Below are 24393 nucleotides of genomic sequence, written 5' to 3'. Positions count from 1 at the left end.
TAACAATTGAGAGGATCCATTTCCGTGTATATCTAATATTTGTTAAATATAAGTAGATGATTAATGGCTAAAACTAGATGAACATAGAGTTCTTTATTTTTATTTTTATTTTTTTAAGAAAATAAGGGGTGAGTTTAATCTTTATCTGTGGCTAATGTAAGAGGGTTTTTAGGGTTTTTTTGTGTGTATGTAAATGATTGGAATCTAAGAATTCACTTGTTTATAAATATGTTTTCATGTTTATGTTATAATTTAAAAATAACATATTGTAATGATAATTAATGCAGGATTAGTTAAGATAGTAAACTTTTTAGTCTCATAATCAAAGATATTTAGTTCAAATCTTAGGAAGAAAAATGAATAAAAGATTAAAATTTAAAAGGACAAAACTAATCTTGGTGTGCACTTAAGTAGCTTAGAACAAACTAGGCTGGTACAATTCAATGAGCTTTTTTCTATAATCAATCAGATGCAAGAGGAGGTAGTGGTGATAGGTGATTTTAACGCCATTGTAAATCAACAAGAAAAGGAGAGAGGAAGTGACAAATCTGCTTCCTTTATTGCCGCGTTTACTGAATTTATTGATGGAAATGCACTCGTTGATTTGGGAGACCATTTACCTGGACAAATAGAAGAAGGGGTCAAGAGCTTATCAAAGAACGTATTAACAGGGGGCTGGCGAAAGAAGAGTGGCTTAATTCTTATCCTTCGGCAACAATTCATAGACTCTCTGAGAATGACTCTGATCATGCCCCCTCTTTTTAGATACTAATCCAGTTATGGAGAAGTCTAAAAGGAGGTTTAAATTTCAAGAGAGATGGTGTAGTCAAGTGGATGTTAAAGACATTAGTACAAAGGCTTGGAAGACGAAAGTGGAGGGTTTGGCTATGTTTATTTTGGCACAAAACCTAAAAATTTGTAGGCATAAACTAGTGCAGTGGCAGCAACAATGCAAGTCAAACTCAAGAAAAGAAATTGAAGATCTTTTGAGAGAAATTGAAGTGCTGCGGGAAGCAGAAGTCAATGGCGGGGAAGTGATTGATGAGCTAGAGAGGAAAGTCGAGTCGGCTTACGATAAAGAAGAAAATTATTGGAGAGAAAAATCTTGTATTAAGTGGCTACAAGCAGGTGACAGAAATACTAAGTTCTTTCATCGAAGTGTCCAATCTAAAAACCAGAATAATAAAATATGGAGACTAGAGAGGACTGATGGTGGAGTAACTACAACTCATGAAGGGATTGCTTCAGTGGCTGAAGAGTATTTCAAGAAGATTCTGCTTCGGACACTACTGATCCGAATCAGATGTTTGAAGATTTTGTGCCTAAAGTGAGGAACTCTATGAATAGAAGCTTATTAAGGTCAGTGTCGAGGGAGGAAATTAAGAGGGCAACCTTTAGCGTTCACCCACAAAGTGCACCAGGAGAAGACGGATTTACGGATAAAAATTTTCAATTCTACTAGAATATTGTGGGAGAAGATGTCACTCAGGCAGTTAGGAGTTTTTTTTTATAAGTGGAAGAATTCTCAAGAGTTTCAACCACACCCATATTTGCTTGATTCCAAAAGTTCCAAATGCTAGTAATATGACTCAGGTGAGACCTATCAGCCTTTCTTCAGTTGTTTACAAGATTATTTCTAAAGTCTTAGTTCATCGGCTACAAGGTATTATGAACAAATTAATCAGCCCTAATTAGAGTGCTTTTTTAAGAGGAAGGTTAATTTCTGATAATATCCTAATAGCCCATGAATGCATGCATTACTTAAAAAACAAGAAGAAAGGCTTGGAGACTGAGATGGCTATTAAATTAGATATGAGTAAGGCATATGATAGAGTTGAATGGCATTTCTTGTGGTTTATGATGGATAAGTTGGGCTTTCATTCTAGTTGGATTGACTGGGTTCGCGAGGTGGTGACTACAGTTTCTTACTCTGTTGTTGTGGAAGGTCAACCCTTTGGCTTTTTTAAGCCAAATAGAGGCATCCGACAAGGTGACTCTCTATCTCCATATCTATTCCTATTTTGTGCAGAATGATTATCCTTTTTGCTACACAAGACAGAGCAAAACAGTCTCATTCAAGGTATTCAGATCAGTCGAAGTAGCCCTACTATTAATCATCTTTTATTCGCTGATGACTCTATTCTTTTTTGCAAGGCTAACCCTCAATCTTGTGATCATATTTTGGAACTTTTAGAGACTTATGAGGAGTTTAGCAGTCAAAAAGTTAATTTAGATAAATCAGCTTTTTTTTTCAGTAATAATACTCCTGCGGATATCCGAATCTCTCTTACTAACCAGCTGCATATTAGGCACATAGGAGCTCAAGAAAAGTATCTAGGACTACCTTCTGTTGTCCAACGCTCTAAAAAGGCTACTTTTGGGCTGATTAAAGAGAAAGTTAGGAAGAAAGTGCAAGGGTGGAAAAGACGTCTTTTGTCATCAGCTAGAAGGCATGTACTTATCAAGGCAGTGGGAGAAGCAGTGCTTATTTATACTTTATGTTGCGTCAAGCTCCCAGATACTCTTATTAAAGTGATTCACAGTATTTTAGCTCAGTTTTGGTGGGGTCAGAGGGGTTCAGAATGAAAAATAGCTTAGGTCAGCTGGGATACTATGACGAGAGCTAAGAAAGAAGGTGGTTTGGGGTTTAAAGATTTAAGAGTTCAGAACCTAGCTCTATTGGCAAAACAATGCTGGAGAATAGTCAAACAACCTCAATCTTTACTATCCAAAATACTCAAGAGGAAAATATTTTAGATACAGTAATGTAATGCAAACTAAGATCGGAATTTTACCTTCTTGGGGGTGGTAGAGTATTCTTGAGGGTCGAAAAGAAATAGAGAAGGGTCTCCGCTGAAAAGTTGAAATCGGTGATAACATCAAAATTTTTGGAGATCCTTGGGTTTCTCCTCCATATCCATATTATGTTTTCTCTTCTGATGCTAATTTTGTACCAACTCAGCCTCTATTTCGGGTTTGTGATTTGATGCTACCTGGCAAAATATGGAACCAAAATCTAATTGAACATAATTTCTCAGAATCGATGAGCCAAAGAATTTTTGCAACCAATATTGGTGATGGAGAAGATGAGATCATGTGGTCTTTTAATAAGAATAGGAAATATGATGTGTCTTCAGGATACCAAATAGCTTACCTTTTTCACCATTTACCCATAGACCTATGCTCTGAAATAATGAGGAATAAGGAATTATGGTGTGACCTATGGAAGGTGGGTCTTCCCCCTAAAATTCATTTCTTTTTATGGAGATCCCTTCATAGCTCAATTCCGGTAATGCAAGCCCTCCACCATCGTATAAATTCTACCCATCCTATGTGCCAGCGCTGCAACAGAGAAGAAGATTCCATAAATCATTGCTTTTTTTGATGCCCAACTTCAATTCCTTTTCTTTTCTTTTTTTTGGTCTTATACATTACACAACACACACCCCACTCACACACACTACTACTACTAAGATAAGTTCTATATTCCTCATGGAGGATTCAAACTTGGATGCAGCTCCCAGTGAGGTAGGTGATGCTGCCATTGATCCAAGGCCTTGGCTGCAGTAATTCCTTTTCTAAATTAAGTCTTTATTATTCTTTTGAGTTTATTTTGAAGAACCTTAATTTTAATTGTAATAGCCCAATAGTTAAAAAAGCTAATATTTTTCTATTCCTAATGAATGAAATTCTGTCTTTTGAAAAAAAAAAGCTAATATTTTTCTTTTCTTAGTAGAAACAATGGAATAATCAAAATCAGGTCACGAAAATCACCATAGAGCACTCAATCTCCAACAAATAAGACCACGAAACATTTACTCTAATTTAACTTAACAATGTGTATTTATTTAAAAAAAAGGTAATGCAACTACATGGTAGTATCAAAACCAATAATATGATCCCATAATAAGTACAAAATTTTGATTAAAAAAACCCAAATTACATGATGTTAAGATTATCTAACTTGAAGTCCTTTAATTTAATTATTCACATTTCTTCTTTATCAAAATGCAACATTTGTACTACATAGTCATTTTATATAAAAATGTTTCAAGCAATTCAAATGGACATTCAGTAACAAAAAACATTTCACCAAGTTAATATATTCTAAGATGAGGAAAATCTGTATGACTTTATGCTTGGCGACATTTCACCAAGTGGTTAAGAGAAGAACAGAAAAATGAATATACATAGAAACAAATTGAAATGTAGAAATAATTTCTGAGGAAGACACATGATGTATATAGGTTGTGTGCTAACAGACGTACAGAAGTGCCAAAACACTTAAAAATCAGTGGTAAATTAGTGATGCGAGACACACAGAAAAATAAATAAAATAAAATAGAATAAAAATTTATACAATGATATATAACTGGCTGATGTAGACACTGACATCACCAAGAAAGGAATGCAGTTTATAAATAACAAGTCCAAGTGAAATTATTCAGTGCACTAAATCATATCCAGAGAAACAATAATGGCTTCCCAAACACCTTAGCTCCACTTCGTTATCTTCCCATTCATGGCACAAGGCCACATGATTCCCATAATGGACTTAGCAAAGTTATTGCTTTAGCGCAATAATGTTATCGTCACAGTAGTCACAACCCTGCAAAACGCAGCAAGATTCACATCAACCTTTGCTCGTTTAATCGATTCCAGTTACCAAATTCGACTAATTCAGCTTCAGTTTTCATATAAAGAGGCAGGTTTGCCAGAAGGGTGTGAGAATCTTGACATGCTTGATTCACTTGGCAATGCCTTGAGTTTATTCACTGCACCAAGTGTTCTAAGGGAACCTGTGGAAAAACTCTTTGAAGAGTTGTCGCCCCTACCAAGCTGCATAGTCTCCGATATGTGTCTCCCGTACACAATCCACATTGCTAATAAATTCAATGTTCCAAGGATTTCTTTTGTCGGAGTGAGTTGCTTCTATCTAGTCTGTCAGGATGCTATGCGCATCAGTAATGTGAGGGAGAGCATAAAGGATGAATTAGAGTACTTCATTATACCAAATCTACCAGACAAGATTGAAGTCACCAAAGCGCAGGTACTAAGTCTAGCGGATGAGAACTGGAACAAGTTTTATCAAGAGATATACGCAGCCGAAGTAGACACTTATGGAATAATCATGAATTCCTTCCAAAAGTAGGAGCCTGAGTATGCAAGCATATACAAGAAGCATAGAAAGGATAAAGTGTGGTGCATCAGTCCGGTGTCATTAAGCAACAAGGATTACTTGGACAAGGCTCAAAGAGGCAACAAGGTTTCAACTGAAGAGTGGATACACCAAAAATGGCTTGATTCTCAAAAGCCTAAGAGTGTAATTTATGTATTTCTTGGAAGTTTATGTAATCTAACAGCAACTCAGTTGATTGAGATTGATTTAGCCTTAGAAGAATAAAAAAGACCTTTCATTTAGGTCATAAGAAAAGGAAGTCAATTAGAAGCGCTAGAAAAGTGGATTAAGGAAGATGGATTTGAAGAAAGAATCAAAGATGAGAGCCTTATAATTCGAGGTTGGGCTCCTCAGTTGCTAATACTATCACATCCTTCAATTGGAGGGTTCTTGACACACTGTGGCTGGAACTCTAACTTAGAAGCTGACATGGCCCTTATTTGGCGACCAGTTTGTGAATGAAAAACTAGTTGTCAAAGTACTAAAAGTTGGAGTGATGGTTGGTGCAAAAAGTCCTATGGAGTGGGGTGTTAGTGTTGCAAGTGTGAGGAGTGTTGAAGTTAGTCCCACATCAAAGAAAGCAAGGAAGAGTGAGGAGTTTATAAGATGAGAGACCCATTAACTTGATACCTTAAGGTTTTGAGTTAGATGTGGTGTCTTCTCATCTTATGTTCTCTCACTTGATTCCTCCCTGAAATTTCTCCGGTTGTCGAGAGTTCCCCATGGTTGGCCCAACAAAGTGGTATCAGAGCCGATGGTTTAATCGGTCTAGTTTTAAGGAGTATTCAAGGTGAAGCATCGAAAGTCTTCTCGACAAAGGTGGTCCGGACGGCGTGTCCCGCGGTGTTTTGCGGCGGTGTGATGGACGAATACTCGTGGTGGTGGAGGAGCTAGAGGGGAGTTGATACTTGATGTGGAGGCTCACACTTGAGGGGGAGATTGTTAGTGTTGCAAGTGTGAGGAGTGTTGAAGTTAGTCCCACATCAAAGAAAGAAAGGAAGAGTGAGGAGTTTATAAGATGAGAGACCCATTAACTTGACACCTTAAGGTTTTGAGTTGGATGTGGTGTCTTCTCATCTTATGTTCTCTCACTTGATTCCTCCCCGAAATCTCTCCGGTTGTCGAGAGTTCCCCACGGTTGGCCCAACATGGGGGAAGGAAGAGGAGATTGGTGTATTGATTAGGAATGATGGTATTAAAAAAGGAATAGAAAAGTTAATGGATGAGAATAATGGTGAATGTGAAGAGAGAAGAGAAAGGGTAAGAAAGTTAGCGAAAATGGCTAAAATATCTGTAGCAGAAGGTGGATCTTCTCATAGTAACTTGACTATGTTTATCCAAGATATTTTGCTTAAAAGCTTGGGGGGGTATATGATAATCTAGTTGACAAATACCCAAGGTGGATCTTCTCATAGTAACTTGACTATGTTTATCCAAGATATTTTGCTTAAAAGCTTGGGGGGTATATGATAATCTAGTTGACAAAAACTAATGGCACAATATCTGTTTGCATATGTATGATTATTCAACACTGTCTATTAAGATGTCAATGTACATATCTCCTAGTGAGCAGAATGTTTGATCTCTAAACAATTGGTTATTAAAACTTAATTCAACAGATGAGGGACTTGGGCAGATTTTAGTGGCAGCAAATATTATTTGGGAAATTTGGAAATCTAGAAATGAATCTGTTTACAACAGTTTCTAATCCACAGAACAAAATCATCAAAGCAAACATACTTTAAAGAGAACGAATAAAATAATCCAAGCAATTCAAGATCAAGATCAAAATCAAAGAAAAGAGGGATTTACCGTTTGGAGGCCTTCACCGTAGATTGTTTGAAGTTGGTGTTTGGGCAGGTAGAATGACAAATTCAGTTGCCCAATTGCATCTGAAACAGTGCCTTCCATTGACTTGAGGTCGAGCATGGTTAAGGGAGAAGATAAATTGCTTCATTGCTTGCATGCTTTCATTTGTGTAAGTGGAAAGATGCTTTCGTTTTTCTCACCTCTCTCTAGTATTTGATGTTTTGTTATAAATGAGACCTCTCATATAATCTTAACTCAATTTCACTCAAAGCAAACACTATCCTATATTCAAGTGGATGATTTGCTGAAGATCAACACAAAACTCAGACCAAATAACATGATCAGAGTTACTCTTGGCATCATATCTTGCCATCTAATTCACAACTCTAATTGCTTCCCAGAACACCCACTCAACGAACAAGAGCTCAAGAATTGCCAAAATAAGAGCTCGAAAAGAATGCAAATCAATATCATCATGAAGAACAAGTCTTACTGCAGCAACTGAGTTCACCTCCACAACCACAATTATACTTCAGGTTTACAGTAAGATCCACATCTATTAAAATTTCTCAGAGCTCTGCCGAAATTGCTGAAATAAAAGTTAAGTTTGTACTAAAACCAGCTAGAAACATTCTATTCATGTATCTAATAATCCCTCTACAAGCTACTTTTTTTATTATGCAGAATCCAACCGTCTGTGTTTAGTTTAACAAAAAGAGATTCTAGGGGTGGCATTTTGCCTCTCAACTAGGGGTGTCTGCAGATCGGATCGGATTGGATATGGCCGAAAATTTGATCCGATCCGCACAATTTTCATCGGATCGGATCGGATATAATATCCGCACTTTTTAGTGCCGGATCCGATCCAATCCGATCCACACATTTGCGGATCGGATATCAGATATATCCGCATTATTAAACCTTCTCTTTTTAATCATATTTCTATGTAAAAAAATTCGATAAAAATATTTCTTTCGTACTTTTAAACTTATTTATTCCTAAAATATTCTTAATCAAACTCTCTCTAAATAAAAAAAATAAAATAATACAATATATGAATAATAATTACTAATTAAAACATACAAACAAGTAAATATATTACCAAACATATATATATTTATTTATTTTTTAATTATTATAGTGCGGATCCGCGGATGTAGAGCAGATATCCGCGATCCGATCCGCAAAGGGTGCGGATTGGATCCGATCAATTTGCGGATCGGATCGTATCCGCAATTTTTGGATCAGATGCGGATATTTACCGCGGATCTGCGGATACGATTTGATCCATGGACACCCTTACTCTCAACATAATTGCCAATTACCTTCCTAACTCGACTCACTTCAGCCTGAGCATGCTAAAAGTTCTTTGCTAGATAGACAGCAAGAGGAGCAGCATTCTCGTCCTTAATAATATCATCAACATAAAAAACAAATTTATTTTGTCATACCGTAAAGACTTCATCGTAGTAACAAATAAAAAAGGGGCCAAGATTGTCTTTATTGGTAGGGAGATTTAGTAGATAAATTCTCGAAAAACCAAGCCAAAAGAGGAGAGTTAGAAAAACCTATATAATCAAACAAAAATGCTATTTGTACACCAAAATCAGCCATAAATATTTTTGTGTATAAATACATGTATAGTTTAATTTATTTTCAATATGTATTTATATTCATATACTGATGACTGATTTTGGTGACTGATTTTAGTGTATATATAGCATAACTCATAATGAAAACCATTAATATGATCTCAGATTAAGTAATGCAACTACATGGCAATATCAAAACCATTAATATGATCTCAGATAAAGTACAAAATTTTAATTAAAAAAACCTAAATTACATTATGTTAAGATTATCTAACTTAGAATTCTTAATTATTCAAAATTCTTCTTTATGAAAATGAAACATTTATACTATATAGTCATTTTATATAAAAATAATTCAAACAATTCAAATGAACAATCAGTAATAAAAAACATTTAGCTAAGTTAATATATTCTAGGATGAAGATAACATCTGTATGACTTTATGTTTGGCGGCATTTCACCAAGTGGTTAAGGTCACGGACAGAGAAACAAATTGAAACGGACAAATAATTTGTGAGGAAGACACATTATCTATATAGGTTATATGCCAACAGCCGCACAGAAATGAACAATTACTACAACAAAGTAGTAACGGATTTTTTATTTTAATAAATAAATTAATTATAATAATTACTGAAATAAATATTTTAAAAAATAATTATCGAAATAAATATTCATCTTTTATCTTATTTACAACGAGATAATTTTGTATACTGTAAACGAGATACGTGTATTTGTAAAAAAAAATTTTGAAAATAATAATAAATATTAATAATATCAATAATCTAAATTTTTAGCATGCAATTAGTACATAAAAAGTTTGGTAGAAGATTAAAATAGATATGTTTAATCAATTAGTACTCAAAAAGAGTACATAAAAAATTTTAGATTAAATTATGATCCAATTGGATTGATTTAAATTTGAAAAATAAAAAATTAGTACGTGTTCAAGTTCCATGAGCAATAAATATGGTAATTGTGTCTACTCCTAAAAATGGAAAGATTGGAAGCGTGAAGTTGATGCACAATAAATAAAATAAAAAAAAGAATAGGAGGATGTGAAATAACCGTTTGCCCATTGTTAGGAGAGGTTGATGGTGGGAGATAACGTGGAAATAACCGTTTCAATTATCTTCTATTTTTTATGGGGATAGTGGGAGAGTGGGAGATAACCTTTTCAAATTTAAATCGATCCAATTGGATTATAATTTAATCTAAAATTTTTTATGTACTCTTTTTGAATACTAATTGATCAAATATATCCATTTTAATCTCTTTTACCAATTTTTTATGTACTAACTGCATGCTAAAAGTTTGGATTATTGATATTATTAATATTTTTTATTATTTTCAGAAAAAATATTTTTTTTTTACAAATACACGTATGACATAACTTATCTCATTTATACCGTAAACTAGATATACACGTGTCACGTCCACCTCTCTTATTTCGTTAACGAGATACACGCAAAATTATCTCAAGAGAGGAGTATTTATTTCGGTAATTATTTTTTAAAATATTTATTTCAGTAATTATTATAATTTAATTTATTTATTAAAATAAAAAATCCCAATAGTAACTAATTTTTAACTTTCCAAATACTTAAAAATCATTGATAGATTAAGTGCATTTGTTTTTAAGAACAAGACAAGATAAAACACTGAGAATAATATAGAAAAATAGAAATACAAAATTGTGTATTTTTATATTCTATTTGTTAATAAATTGGAATAAATTATAAAAATCGGCCATAGATTTGTTACTCCCACATTTTTGTAGGATTATAATTAACTATCATAAAAATAATTACAAAATGTACCTTGTTTTTTTATTTTTGAAAAATTTACTAATTAGACTTTGACTTCTCAAATTATTGGTTTTTAACTTTGTCCCCTTTCTCTTTCATTTTCAGATTCAAAGGCATTTAGAGAAAAAAGGTCTACTAAAGTTTTCCTCTCTTTATCAATTTCTACTAGGATTTTCAATCCCCGTCTCTCTCTCCCTCTTCCCCTACTCCAAATCTCAATATCTTCCTCTTCCCCTCGCTGTCGCAACCTGCGCCCGCCGCCGCGCAAGAAGACGCCGCCGCCGCCGCCGCGCAAGACGCTGCATCAACACTTGATAAAATCTTGGTGTTTCCCTGTCTCCTTACTTTTGCAGCCTTCACCAATTAAATCTTGGTGGGTAAGTTGCTATTATCGTTGTGATTTTATTGTCGTTGTGATTTTATTGCTATGTTGAAAAGATTGTAACGTTTCAGAAGTCAGCTGGTTAGATTCTCTTGGATTCTCCCTCTCTTTATTTCTTTTACCTATTCGCTTTTCCACTCTTTTCTTTTGCCTTGGGCTTTAACTCGGTGGATGAGGGAATGGTACTTTGGAATAGATGAATACTTTGGTTGTTCTTTTTTGTAGGTCATTGGAAAATGATGGAAGATTGTTCATTAATATTAGCAAATTTTTTATGCTTCTGCAAATTTATTTTATTTTTAGCTTTTTTGTGTATTCTACTGTAAATTTCTTCCTTTCTCTTTTGTTGGGTACGAGAAACTGAGAGAGATGAACATCAACCAGATTGAAGCCTTTTTTTCCTTTCCTAACTCTGCCCTCACTCTCCCCGTCCCTTAGAGTTCTTGGAAAACCCTAACTCTGCCCTCCCTTTTCTCTTTGATTTCAAATACAGGGGCATTCAGAGAAGAGAAGTAGCTAGGGTTTTTATCCAACTTCAATCCCTGCCATTCTCATCCTCTTCCTCTGCTGCAAATTTCCGCAATCTAGTTCCGCCACCGCAACCTGCTTCTGCCGCCGCCGCCCCCTGCTTCTGTATGTTCTCCAATTTCCAGGTTAATTAGTTGATTAATTTCCAGGTTCTTTGTGATTTAAGACCAAGAGAATTATACTAAGAGAAATCAGCTACTAAGAATAAGGATTAGGATAGTTAGAAGCTCAATCATATGATATATAAACTGAAATTATGAAGCTGTATTGGTTGAGTTTGATATATTAGTTTGATTTGTGCTTGATTATGTTGTGGCAAATGTTTAATTGATCTTCTGAATATGTGATTTTATATTGTGATGATTGAATGCTAATCAAACACTTGGGGCTGAGATTAAATGATGAAAAGTGATAAGAGAACCAAGGATATGAAAGATTAAGCTTAAGGATAGTTGAGAATCAATAAATAGTAATGTAGTTACTTTGTATGGAGAATGTGAAATTGAGTTGGAAACAGAAAAGAAATTGATAGAAATAAGGAAGAGAGTGGAGAGTAGAGAGTAGAGTAGAGTAGAGTAAAAGAAGCCAGAGATGGTGTGCTATATATAACAGTTGGGAGAAGGAATTAACAGTTAAAGATCATTGCACACAACACACCGAAAGTTTGAGAATTGAGATTGCTTGTCTCAAGTGCACCCAAAAATCCAAAGCAAATGGCCCCACCAACCACTTCATTAGCACCGTTCACACCTATAAAGTTTTAGTTTTCTAGTTCTGTTCATATATATATAAGTCCATATATTCATATAGTTTCTTTTTGGCGGTTCAAATTATTGATGAACCCAATTAAGATGAATTAACATGAACTTTGGCTAAGAAATTGATTGTGACTATGCCTCTAAGCATTAAAGTTTATCAGCTGCATTTTCTTTATCAATGCATTTTATTTACTAAGAATATTAAGCATTTCTATTTCAGTTTTTTCAATGAATTGAAATAATGCCAAATGCCATCATCTGTAAAACACTAAATCATTTCATGTCTTGTGAGAATTCAATGATCTACCAATTTTGTTTTTTGCCTTTGTTTTGTGGACAAACGGATTCCATTAATGAAATATATGGATATTGGATAATGACATTATAAAAAACAGGGTATGAATGAGATAACATATTGTTTCAGGTTCTTCTTAGAGGCCCTAAGAATGCCCGAGAGGCTGTCAAGCACTTTGGACCAGCACCTGGTGTGCCCCATAGTCACACCAAGCCCTACGTTCGTTCAAAAGGATGGAAATTTGAGCGTGCTAGAGGAAGAAGGAATAGCAAAGGCTTCAGAGTTTGAGTTCTGGAGCTCAAAGATGGAGGATTTTCCTTTTTATCATGTGACCGTTCTGTATTGTTTTCCTTCTTTTTGTGTCGTAAAAACAGTTCATTTTAGTTCAGTTTTCCTTCCCTCAAAGGGGAAAAAGGATTAGAACTCCTCAACAATTTTGGTTTATCACTACTGTTCTAATGAACTCTATGAAAGGATTAATGAGTAGAAATTCTTCATTTGTTCATGATCGTTAACTTTGCTTGTCTAATTGATTATTTTTTAACTTGTTTTGAACATGAATTGTATTTTAACGTAAAAATACGTCTATTTGCCGCACTTAAAAGCTATTCAGTTTTCTGAATTACTTAGAACAGAAGGCATAATAAATACATAATTGCCAAAAGAACCGCAGCTAGAAATCATTACAGATCCAGGTCATGTGGGAATGACTCAATGCTCGAACTTTTTTGGTTTTATAATAATTTATTTTGGTGTAAATATAATATAATATTTGTAAAATTTAATTTTCAAGTGTAAGATTTTATAAGTTTGTTATATATAATTTATAAAATAAGGGGGGAAAAGCTCTCTTGTTTTTTTTGTTAATTATGAAAAAATTTTGAGTACTTTTAATTAGGATTTTATATCATTTTTTTAATAGAATTCTTACACTACTCTTAATTTTATAATTAGGTTATCAAAAAAGAAGGAGAAGCCATAAACTCATTACAACTTATCACTAAGACAATAATCAAATAAAGATAATTGGATAATGAGATCAAGGCATCATTACAGTACTAAGAACAAGCAAATAACAGAATGCCTCGTTGATTTTATAATTCCAAGAGATATTCCAGATCTTGATTCCTTCGTTTGTTTTGGTAAAAATAATAATCTGTTGGCCAGATTTTTTCTTGGAGATACCAGATTGCTAATTCATATCACAAGACAATGTTAAACCCATATATTTGAATAAAGATTTTTTTTTTCTTATATACAAGTCAATTGGAAATTTGATATTTGTACTTGTTTGAATTAAAAATCACTATAAAGATCATTTTTTTCTTGATATTTAATAAAAAGATAAATTAAAACTCCTAATTATAGACTGATAATTTACAAATAACAAAATAATTTGTTAAGATTAGCTCTGTTAATAACTAAAAATTCTATCTGAAATAGCATTTTTCTCATTGATTATATATGCATATATTTTCCATGAGCAGTTGAGCACCTAAATTTGGTTCCATTGAAACAATTTAAATCATAGTCCATTTAAACAAGAATAAGATATTCAATTAAGAAACTTTGCTTGGCTAGCTTAAAGGGGTTTGGCATGATCTTCAGCCATCATAAACTCATTTATTGATGGCCAAGTTAACCCTTATATTGACCACCTTCAAGCACCAACACTACTGAATGTTTCTAATGTTTGTGAAATCAAATTTAGTTTCAATTTAAATTTAAATGTCTCAAAAGTGATACAAAATAGCTTACTGAAAACAAATTATTGCTTTATAACTATACTGTGTCGAAACTATGATTTTAATCATTAAGGAAACTATATGGTATTAAAGAAATCCTCACAAAAGATATGGTAGAAAACTGGTAAATAAAACAATGTTGCCTTCATCTATATTATTTGTATGACCTTCATCATATGACCCTCAAAATGATGAAGTGGTTTCATGAAGGAGGAGAAAATCATGATGATCATAGAAAAACTAACATGGCTTTATATCTACAGAAAGTGATCATATAAATTAGTAGACTTCCACATTCCATTGCTCTGCCTTCTTCAATTGCCTCTTGTATTCAGTCCAATCAATGCCTACAACACAAAGAGCATGAAGACATTTGGGAATAAGGAATTATCTTTTTAGATATTTTTAATAGTTTCTTTGAAAGACAAAGTACTAAGCTATGTTTCATTTATTTTTACATTAATTTATCCTTCTATATATTACAATTCTATATTACTAATTTCCTTTACTTTATCGGTTAATATAAATTATTCATAACCTATATATTTCTGTAAATAACGATGAAACCAGTCACATGACCCAGGAGACTTCGGTTTTGAACATTATGGTAGCCTTATGTATTGGAATTATTATTTGTGCAACAATGAAAAACTTATATTTAGCTTCTTCTAATGAGTAAAGGAAAATACATGTCAAAATATCAACAACAGTACATAACAAGGAGAAGAAAACAAATAAGAAGATTTCTTTATCAAACTTGCATGAGATAACCTTAAAAACACCGAAATCTTATCTCACTAGGTAAGAACTGTATAAATTAAATTACATAAAACAATGGTACATCAACATCAATGGAACCCAAGCACCATGATCTAGCCCCCTCCTTCTGTCTTCTTCCACCGCGCTGAAGCCGGATTTTTGAAGTAGATCTCTTACCTTCCTTGCAAGTTGCGGAGCTCCTGGTGCTGAATACTTAATTTATATGCCAACAGAAGATTAAGATCAATTCATGGCCAACCAAGAACTATGGCCAAAAATTGTTTTATTTTGTAGTATCTTTCAAAAGGAGCCAAAAACATAACATGGTTAAGATTAAGAACTAAGATTCCCCATCACAATAAGATACCAAATTTTCAATCATTTCTGAAAAAAGAACAAATGAGTTTGGCTGGTTATATAAGATAAAACAGAAAGTGAAAAAATACATACTCCATTAACCTTCATAGTTTGTCTATCAACATCTGCAAAGAAGCTTGAAAGGGAAGGGAAGAATGGGTCCAAAGCGTGGTCAGAAGGTGGTGATCAAATCCACCAGGAAAGTTGTGCAAGAAAGTGTTCAAGTTTCGATTGTGGGCAGCAGCAGCAAAAGAACAAGAAGGAACAACAAAGATATTCAGAGAGGTAACGAGGTTGTGGGAGAAGAAAATGTGAGGATTATTCCAGTTCAAGAAGTGACTCCTCAACCCAAAGAAAATGAAATTAGTAACTCTGCTCATCAAGAAACCTCCACGTTATACACACTACCAATGAAAAATGCAACTTTACATCATAAGTACTATAAAATTTGAAAACAAGTGAAGGAAATCCAATCACTCAAAATCAAAACCGATATTTCCTTTATTTATTTCAGAAACATGGCCCTCAAAAAATTGCCATCAACTGTTCCATTGTTGCACTTAACAAGTTGACATAAATACAGGTAATCACATCAAGAAGCAAAAGGACGGAGAAGGACATCAACTTAAACTTAAGGTACCTGGAAATCTCCAGAAAATAAAAACTTGTGAAGATTCTGTAATTTTGGCTATATGTAACCCCTTTTTAATGTCTAAACTATAGTATGGAATAAGCACGAATTACTTCAACAACTGGTGCTTGACACATTGGACACTTCCTTCCACTTCGGTGCAAATCATTAGCACAGTTAGAACATGTGCACATGTGCCCACATCTGCAAGGAAAAAACAAAAAAACAAAATGCTTGTTAAGAGATTAAACTCGAGAGCGAAATTGGCTGCTGATGTATCAAAATGATACTGAATAGTTTACCTGTACAAGAGAGAATCAATATTGCTTTCGCAGCAAATGCAGCAAACCCCTTTCCTCACGCATTCCCATTTGGATTTATCATCTGGTGAATCATGGTCACGTGTTCCTGTGATTAAATCAATTCAACTTGGTCTTAGAGCTAATGAATTAATGAATGATACGGGTAGAAAGACAAAATTTACGGCTAGAAAAAATGTATACCTGATGAACCAGTTGAGCGATTTAGGGCCGCAGAAACCTCTTGTCTTATTGAGCGTGGGAGGCGTGGGGAGGCGTGGCGCGTCGGCAGAAACAGGTCGCGAAAATTTGCAGCAAAGGAAGGGGATGAGAATGGCAGGGATTGCAGTTGGATGAAAACTCTAACTGCTTCTCTTCTCTAAAAGCCCCTGAATCTGAAATAAAAAAGAAAGGGGATGGTAGAGTTAGGGTTTTCCAAGAACTCTAAGGAGAGGAGAGAGTGAGGGCAGAGTTAGGGAAGGAAAAAAAAGGCTTCAACCTGGTTGATGCTCTCCAAGAATCAGTAATCTCTCTCAGTTTCTCATACCAAAAAAAGAGAAAGGAAAAAAGTTAAAAACTAATAATTTGAGGGGTAAAAATATAATTAATAAATTTTTTTTAAAAAAAAGGGTACATTTTGTAATTATTTTGATGTAGGTTAATCATACTCCTACAAAAATGTGGGAGCAAGGAATCCATGGCCATAAAAATCTAATTTATTTTCATTCAAAAAATTTAAGAAGAAAAATATAATAATAAAAAATATAATTATGAAAAATTAACAAAAATAAAAAAAAAGTTGGGTCTCCGTGTTCTTCCTGTAAAGAGACACAAAATACACTAATTCAGTGGCTCTGTACACAATGTCTTTGTCTATATCTCATCTGTAAAACACGATTTTGTGTGTCTGTATCCTGTCTCTATAAACAAATGCAGTTGATACGAGACACCCACAAAAATAAATAAATAAATAAAAATAAAAATTAGACAATGATATATAGTTGCCTGATGTATGCACTGACATCACCAAGAAAGGAATGCGGTTTATAGATAGCAAATTACCATATCCAAAAAAGAATAATGGCTTCCCAAACACCACAGCTCCATTTCGTTATCTTCCCATTCATGGCACAAGGCCCCATGATTCCAATGATGGACATAGCAAAGTTATTGCTTCAGCGCAACAATGTTATTGTCACAATAATCACAACCACACAAAACACAGCAAGATTCACATCAACCTTCTCTTGTTTCATCGATTCCAGTTACCAAATTCGACTAATTCAGCTTCAGTTTCCATATCAAGAGGCAGGTTTGCCAGAAGGGTGTGAGAATCTTGACATGCTTCATTCACTTGGCAATGCCTTGAGTTTATTCAAGAGGAGTGCTAGGGGGCCAGCAACTTTTGTGAATTGTAGCCATCAAATAACCATCAATGATGATTTTAATGGTGTGAGATTTCATCCAATGGCTCACTTTTCTTTGCTGGTTACATGATGGCCAGAATTTAATAAAGTTACTGGCCCCTAGACTTTTCCTTTATTCAATGCACTAAGCCTTCTAAGGGAACTTGTAGAAACAATCTTTGAAGAGTTGTCACCCCCACCAAGCTGCATAGTCTCTGATATGAGTCTACCATACACAATCCACATCGCTAAGAAGTTTAACATTCCAAAGATTTCTTTTGTTGGAGTGAGTTGCTATTGTCTCATGTGTTACGAAGCTTTGCACACCAGTAATATGAGGGAGAGCATAAAGGATGAAACAGAGTACTTTGTTATTCCGGGTTTACCTGATGAAATTGAAGTCACCAAAGCGCAGGTACCAGGATCAGCAGATGATAGTTGGAACAAGTTTTATCAAGAGATTCATGCGGCCGAAGCAGACACTTATGGAATAATCATGAAGTCGTTCCAAGAATTGGAGCCTGAGTATGAAAGAATGTACAAGAAGGTTAGAAAGGATAAAGTGTGGTGCGTCAGTCCGGTGTCACTAACCAACAAGGATCACTTGGACAAGGCTCAAAGAGGCAACAAGGTTTCAATTGAAGAGTGGATGCACCAAAAATGGCTTGATTCTCAAAAGCTTAATAGTGTAATTTATGTATGCCTTGAAAGTTTACGTAATCTAACTGCAACTCAGTTGATTGAGATTGGTTTAGCCTTAGAAGAATCAAAAAGACCTTTCATTTAGGTCATAAGGGGAGGGAGACAATTAGAAAGGCTAGAAAAGTGGATTAAGGAAGATGGGTTTGAAGAAAGAATCAAAGATCAGAGTCTTATAATTCGAGGTTGGGCTCCTTAACTACTAATACTATCACATCCTTCTATTGGAGGGTTCTTGACACACTGTGTCTGGAACTCTAACTTAGAAGCTATCTACGTCGGTGTGCCGATGCTGTTGTGGTCGTTGTTCGCAGACCAATTTCTGAATGAAAAATTGGTTGTCAAAGTACTCAAAGTTGGAGTGAAAGTTGGTGCAGAGAGTTCAATGGTGTGGGGGAAGGAAGAGGAGATTGGTGTATTGGTTAAGAAAGAAGATATTAAAATAGAAATAGAGAAGTTAATGGATGAGAATGATGCTGATTTTGAAGAGAGAAGAAATAGGGTAAGACAGTTAGCTGAAATGGCTAAAAGATCTGTAGAAGAAGGTGGATCTTCTAATAGCAACACTACAACAAATATGGCCTTTAGCAACGCCAAATTTTGCAATGCCTTAAAATCATTCTCTTAGATAGGTTTAGACAATGGTTTTTTAAAGTGTTACTGTTGAATTCAATTTTTCATCAATTTCTAGCAACAAATTAAAACCATTCTGTTTGACTATTTTAAAGAACGGTTTTATAACCGTTACCATGATTTGGCTTTAAGCAACGGTTTTTTATTGTTGTTTAAAGAATTGCACAAAAGAAACGCATTAAAACCGTTGCCGAAATGCTACACTTTAAAACCGTTCCATTAGATGGTCTTAGACAACGGTTTTTATAGTGTTGCTGTTGAAGTTTATTTTTTCATTATGCTATAGTAACAAAATAAAACCGTTCTCTTTGACTATTTTAAAGAACGGTTTTACAACCATTACAACAATTATTTATGAAACAACGATTTTCTAATATTATTTAAATAATTATACAAATTAAACAATACTAATAAAAATAATTTCAGATAATTATATAAATTGAAACTATTTTTTCTATAAATATTGAATTTATAAAATACTCAAAAACTACTGTTATAAATAAATAACAAATATTATTTTAAAAAAATAAAATTGAAATAAATTTATTATAAATATTATATATTAGTATAAATATATAAAAAATATTATATTTTGAACACATAAAGCTAAAATAAATTTATAATAAATATTATATATTTTTATTATAAATATATAATAAATATTAATATAAAGAAATAAAATTAAAATAATTTTAAAATAAATATTATATATCTATTATTGATTATTAATTTTTTCCTAATTAATAAAGGAATACAGCAAAACGAAACTAAGGAAGCCTTCATCTTCTCTTCGAAACCAAAGAGCAAAGAACGCTCTTCCTCCCTCCATCGTACCGAACCCTAACCCACGCCATCAGAATCAGAGACGTCATCGCACCGCAGCTCTCCATGAAGCCATAAATCGCACCATCATCGCAAGTCACCAGGAAGCCTCAAATCGCAACTCACCATCGTCGCACCATCATCGTCGCTGCGTTCTTCCCGAATCGTCGCTGCCTCCTTCTTCCCGGCGTTGCTGAGTCTCTCCTCTCCGCGGCGTCGCTGCTTCTCCCCTCTCCGAGGCTTCACTGCTTCTCCACGGTGTCCTTGCTTCTCCCCTGTTCTGCTTCTGCTTCGCTGCTTCTACCTTGCTGCTTCTGCTTCACTGTCTTGGCTGATTGTGGATTGTGCTTTGCTGCTGCTGCTTCGCTGCATTGGCCGTTTGTGGGTTGTCATCTGTGGTAAGTGGTCTTCTTCTCTGATTTTCTGTTGCTTAGTTAGGGCTTGATTGGTTGTTGGGTATTTTTGTTGGCTGTGAAAAGTGGTGATGTTTGTGAACATGAGCAAGATGAGGGTTGAATGTTGACTGAGTTTCTGTTCTAGTTTGAATTTGGACTGCGTACTTGTGAAATGAACCTGGGGCTTAGGTTAGTCTGTTATTTAAGGTAGCAAAACTTTTATTATCTGCGAGTAGTGTGTTCGGTGGCATTATGGTTCTGTTTCTCTGCTTTCTGTGAGGTGTTCTATGGTGGATTCCCAATAACTCTTTATTGAGGATTATAGAGTAATTTCTATATCGCTGTTTCTCAATTGTTTATTTTTTATTTTATTTATCTGCTTTGTTTATTTTAGCCTTGTTGTATAATGTTATTATTTCAGTGAGTTGTGGACTGCTTTTCATATTGGTTGGTTTCATCTGGGATAACAGAGGAATTTCATGCTTATTCCAACTATTTGACTTAGAGATCAGCATAAATTCTACTCTTCTTCCTACATGCCTCAATTAATCAGGAGAAATATTTATTATTTTAAATATTTGATGGAATAGATAATTTTTTTTCATTTGAATTAGTTTAATGAGAATAAAATTTATCATTTTCTTCTTTGAACTACCCTGATCATTGCTTGCTAGTTGCTACTTCCTACCTATAAGTGCACTACCATGCATGCCAGTTGCCACTCTTGTACGAAAAGTTACAAAACTCCTTTCTTTTTTATTTTGGTCATGGGTTCTGTTCTACAACTTCATCAGAACTAAACTTTATATAAAAGACCTTCAATTGACAGACTTAAATATACTTTATTATAAGTCCTTTAGTTTAAAAGTGGGCCAAATTATATTAACAAAATAATTTTTTGGACCTCAATTATAAAAGGCATTTAAGAAGAGTTTCAATTGAAATACTTTTTGGTACAGTGCTATTCTAATTTTGATTTGGTAATTTGTTATCTCAAAATGTTGTTCTCATTTTGTGTTCTTTTTAATATTGCTTTTGATTTTTGATAAGTATTTTAAGAATATTGACTAAAATTACTATTTTTATTCTTTGTTGCTGTTGTAGTTTGTCTCTTTAAAATCAAAAAAAGGGTTGTCATCTGTGGGTTGTCTCTTTGCTGCTGCTGCTTCACTGCATCGGCCGTTTGTGGGTTGTCATCTATGGTAAGTGTTCTTCTCTTATTTTCTGTTGCTTAGTTAGGGCTTTGGCTGTTGGGTATTTTTGTTGGATTTAAGAAGAAGAAAGGAAAGTGGTGATGTTTGTGCATTGTTCAAAAACTGTTTTGAGGCTTTATTTGGCTAATAAGATAGAAAGGGAAATTTGTATTTGGCTATTTGTGCATTGTTCAAATTTGTATTGTTCAAAAACTGTTTGTGCATTGTTCATTAATTTGAGTTCTAGTTAGCAAAACTCATCATTGTACTAATTGTTTTAGATTTTTTCTTGGGGATAGAGTGTAGTAGAAGAAACATATGATGATGCTGTCTATTTGAAGATGAACACGTTTTGTTAGTGCATTGTGTTCTGGATTTCTATGTTGCTAAACTTGATAATTCTATTGTTTGATTTTTTAGTTATATATCATTGAGAAACCTTCACTTGTTCTACAACAAGCTGAATATGATGATGATTCTGATCTTAAAGAGATTTCTCTTTTCAACATAGAATAATTTTTTTGACTTTTATTTTTGGTGTAATTGTTTATGAACAGGTGCATTTCTTATAGATTCTTGGTTCTTTTAATATGTGATCTGATTTTTTACTATTATGTTAATAGATTTTTGCAGGTTCTCAAATTTTTTTTCCTGTTTACATTTTCTTAGTTTAATTAGTTTGTTCAATTTTTGTTAAATTAGTCAATTTAGTTATGCATGCTTAGTGGATTATAGGTGGTTAGGAAGTCATATCTGATTTGTAGTGGATTTTGGTTGAACTTTTTGGTTGCTACTGATGCCTGGAATGAATGGTTTCAAATTGTATAGTGCGTGTTGTTTTATCCTTGTTAATGGCTGATTTCATGCCTTGTTTTAATTGAGCAATGATGATGATGGCCTTATTATGCTAATTTTTATATTGCTGCTGATTGCCATTTTCGCTTGCTGCCATTTAATTCATATAAATTGATCCTGATTAGTGCTGATTTGATTTTAGTGAGTTCATATGGGTTGATTTTGCTGTTTGTTTAAATTCAGAAACGTCCTATTTACTGCCAGAGTGCTCTCGAAATTTCTAAAAATTTGTGTGTTAATTGAATTCCAATTTGTCAATCGAATTTGGTAATTTGTTACTTTAGTTTTGTTTCGTGACCAAATTCAACTCAAAATGTTACTTTAATTTGTTCTTTTTTTTTCAATTAAATATCTTATAAATTAAATCAATAAGAGGGATGGTATATAATTAGTATCTTTGTATAGAGACAACAGTGAAGAAAATATCTCCTTCTTTCCCTTTCTCCTCTTGACTTCTTCTTCCATTTTTGCCCTCCCCTGTCTTCGCAACCAGAAAAAAAAAAACACCACCGTTCCCCTGTTTCTGCGCTCATCCTCCACCGTGCGCCACCAGTAGCCACCTTTGGGTCGACACTGCTCTGCCTTCATTCTCCCTCCCCTTGCCATTTTCTGTTTCTGCTTCTGCAGGTTCTCAATTTTTTTTCCTGTTTACATTTTCTTAGTTTAATTAGTTTGTTCAGTTTTTGTTAAATTATTCAGTTTAGTTATGCATGCTTAGTGGATTATAGGTGGTTAAGAAGTTATATCTGATTTGTAGTGGATTTAGGTTGAACTTTTTGGTTGTTGCTGATGCCTGGTTTGAATGGTTTTCTGAGCTTTTTAATTGACAAATGATGGTTGTTGCAGTTTTGTTTCAAATTGTATAGTGTTATTTTATCCTTGTTAATAGCTGATTTCATGCCTTGTTTTGATTGAGCAATGATGATGATGGCCTTATTATGCTAATTTTTATATTGCTGCTGATTGCCATTTTTGCTTGCTGCCGTTTAATTCATATAAATTGATCATGATTAGTGCTGATTTGATTCTAGTGAGTTCATATGGGTTAATTTTGCTGTTTGTTTAAATTCAGAAATGTCCTATTTACTGCCAGAATGCTGCCGAAATTAGAAGGCAGGGAGAGTGCGATGTCACAGAAGAGTTACCACACCAACTTTGTTGAAGAAAATTGAAGAAATTGCCACCCTTAAGCAGCAATATGCAACTGAGAAAGCAACATTAGAGAACAAGGTTGATGTGATGCAAAAAGAAGTAGATGAAATAAAATCGCTTGTTAAGATGATGCTGCAACAAAAAAGCTCAGGAGTGGACCTTGACATGTTAGCTGCTCAATTAGGAAGCACTTTAGGCAATCCGAACAATAATGCGCATGAAGAGGTATTATTTGTTGTTAAAGTTTCTATATGTTATCATATCTTAAATAATGGTTGATTATGATGATGTTGATTCAATTGTTTTGTGTATCTAAATAGAAGAATGTTATGATATATATGTTTGTCCTCTCTCTCTCAAACATTTTTATTTAACATTATTAGTATTAAAGATGTGTAGTTTTATATTTGATTTTTTTTGTTTACAGGAAAACTATGTTGAAGGAGAAATCGAACTTGATTAAGGTCAAATTTTTAAAAACAAATGTTACAGGATAAAAGTCATGAACTTGTGGACATGATGACTATTTGCTACTTAGTTATTTCAACTCCCTTTTGTTATTATATTTTTTGCAAACTTAGATGATATTGTGGATCTTACAACAATTTTTATAAGTTAAATTTGATGGGAAATGTTGAATTATTTTTCTTTAGTGACTTGATTCAAATAGTTTAGATTATTTATTGACACTAAATAATTAAAAAAACTGAAATTAATTTTATTCACGAGAAAACTATTGTAAATAAAAAATGATATATTACAAAAAAATCGTTGTCAATAGTTACAAAAGACAATGGTGTTAAAACCGTTGTCAAAGATGACTACATAATAAAACCGTTGCCAAAACACGACTCCAATGGTAACGCTTTAAAACCGTTGTCTTAGATGACTATAAAATGGCAATGGTATTAAAACCGTTGCCAAAAAACGACATCAATGGTAACGCTTTAAAACCGTTGTCCTAGATGACTATAAACTGGCAATGGTTTTAAAATCGTTGCCGAAACCTGGCACCAACGGTAAACCGTTGCCTATTCAGTTACGGTATTAAACCGTTGGATCATTAATAGGAACGGTTCTAAACCGTTGCTTATCG

The 24393-nt window shown here is 33.9% G+C and overlaps 1 protein-coding gene, 1 long non-coding RNA gene and 2 pseudogenes across 2 annotated transcripts; 3 read left to right on the top strand and 1 right to left on the bottom strand.

Moving 5' to 3' along the window:
- Positions 1 to 4477: 4477 nt before the first annotated feature.
- Positions 4478 to 6562, top strand: LOC148547296 (UDP-glycosyltransferase 73C6 pseudogene; annotated as a pseudogene).
- A 3929-nt stretch (positions 6563 to 10491) lies between these two features.
- On the top strand, positions 10492 to 12866 carry LOC107614398 (uncharacterized). Its single transcript, XR_015896016.1, has 3 exons — positions 10492 to 10765; positions 11264 to 11423; positions 12481 to 12866. It is a non-coding gene; the product is annotated as an uncharacterized LOC107614398 (long non-coding RNA).
- Positions 12867 to 15894: 3028 nt separating this feature from the next.
- LOC107628356 (uncharacterized) lies at positions 15895 to 17026 on the bottom strand. Its single transcript, XM_088495374.1, has 4 exons — positions 17003 to 17026; positions 16347 to 16521; positions 16146 to 16251; positions 15895 to 16047 (listed from the first exon to the last, which is right to left on the bottom strand). Exons 1-4 carry the CDS (start codon positions 17024 to 17026, stop codon positions 15930 to 15932), a joined length of 423 nt encoding a protein of 140 aa, XP_088351500.1. The 3' UTR covers positions 15895 to 15929.
- Positions 17027 to 17222: 196 nt separating this feature from the next.
- On the top strand, positions 17223 to 23760 carry LOC148547295 (UDP-glycosyltransferase 73C6-like; annotated as a pseudogene).
- Positions 23761 to 24393: the final 633 nt, after the last annotated feature.

The sequence above is a fragment of the Arachis ipaensis genome, chromosome B8, assembly GCF_059453495.1.
Source record: "Arachis ipaensis isolate K30076 ecotype BB chromosome B8, ASM5945349v1, whole genome shotgun sequence".
Lineage (NCBI taxonomy): Eukaryota > Viridiplantae > Streptophyta > Magnoliopsida > Fabales > Fabaceae > Arachis > Arachis ipaensis.
This window is presented reverse-complemented; position numbering and strand designations above follow the sequence as displayed.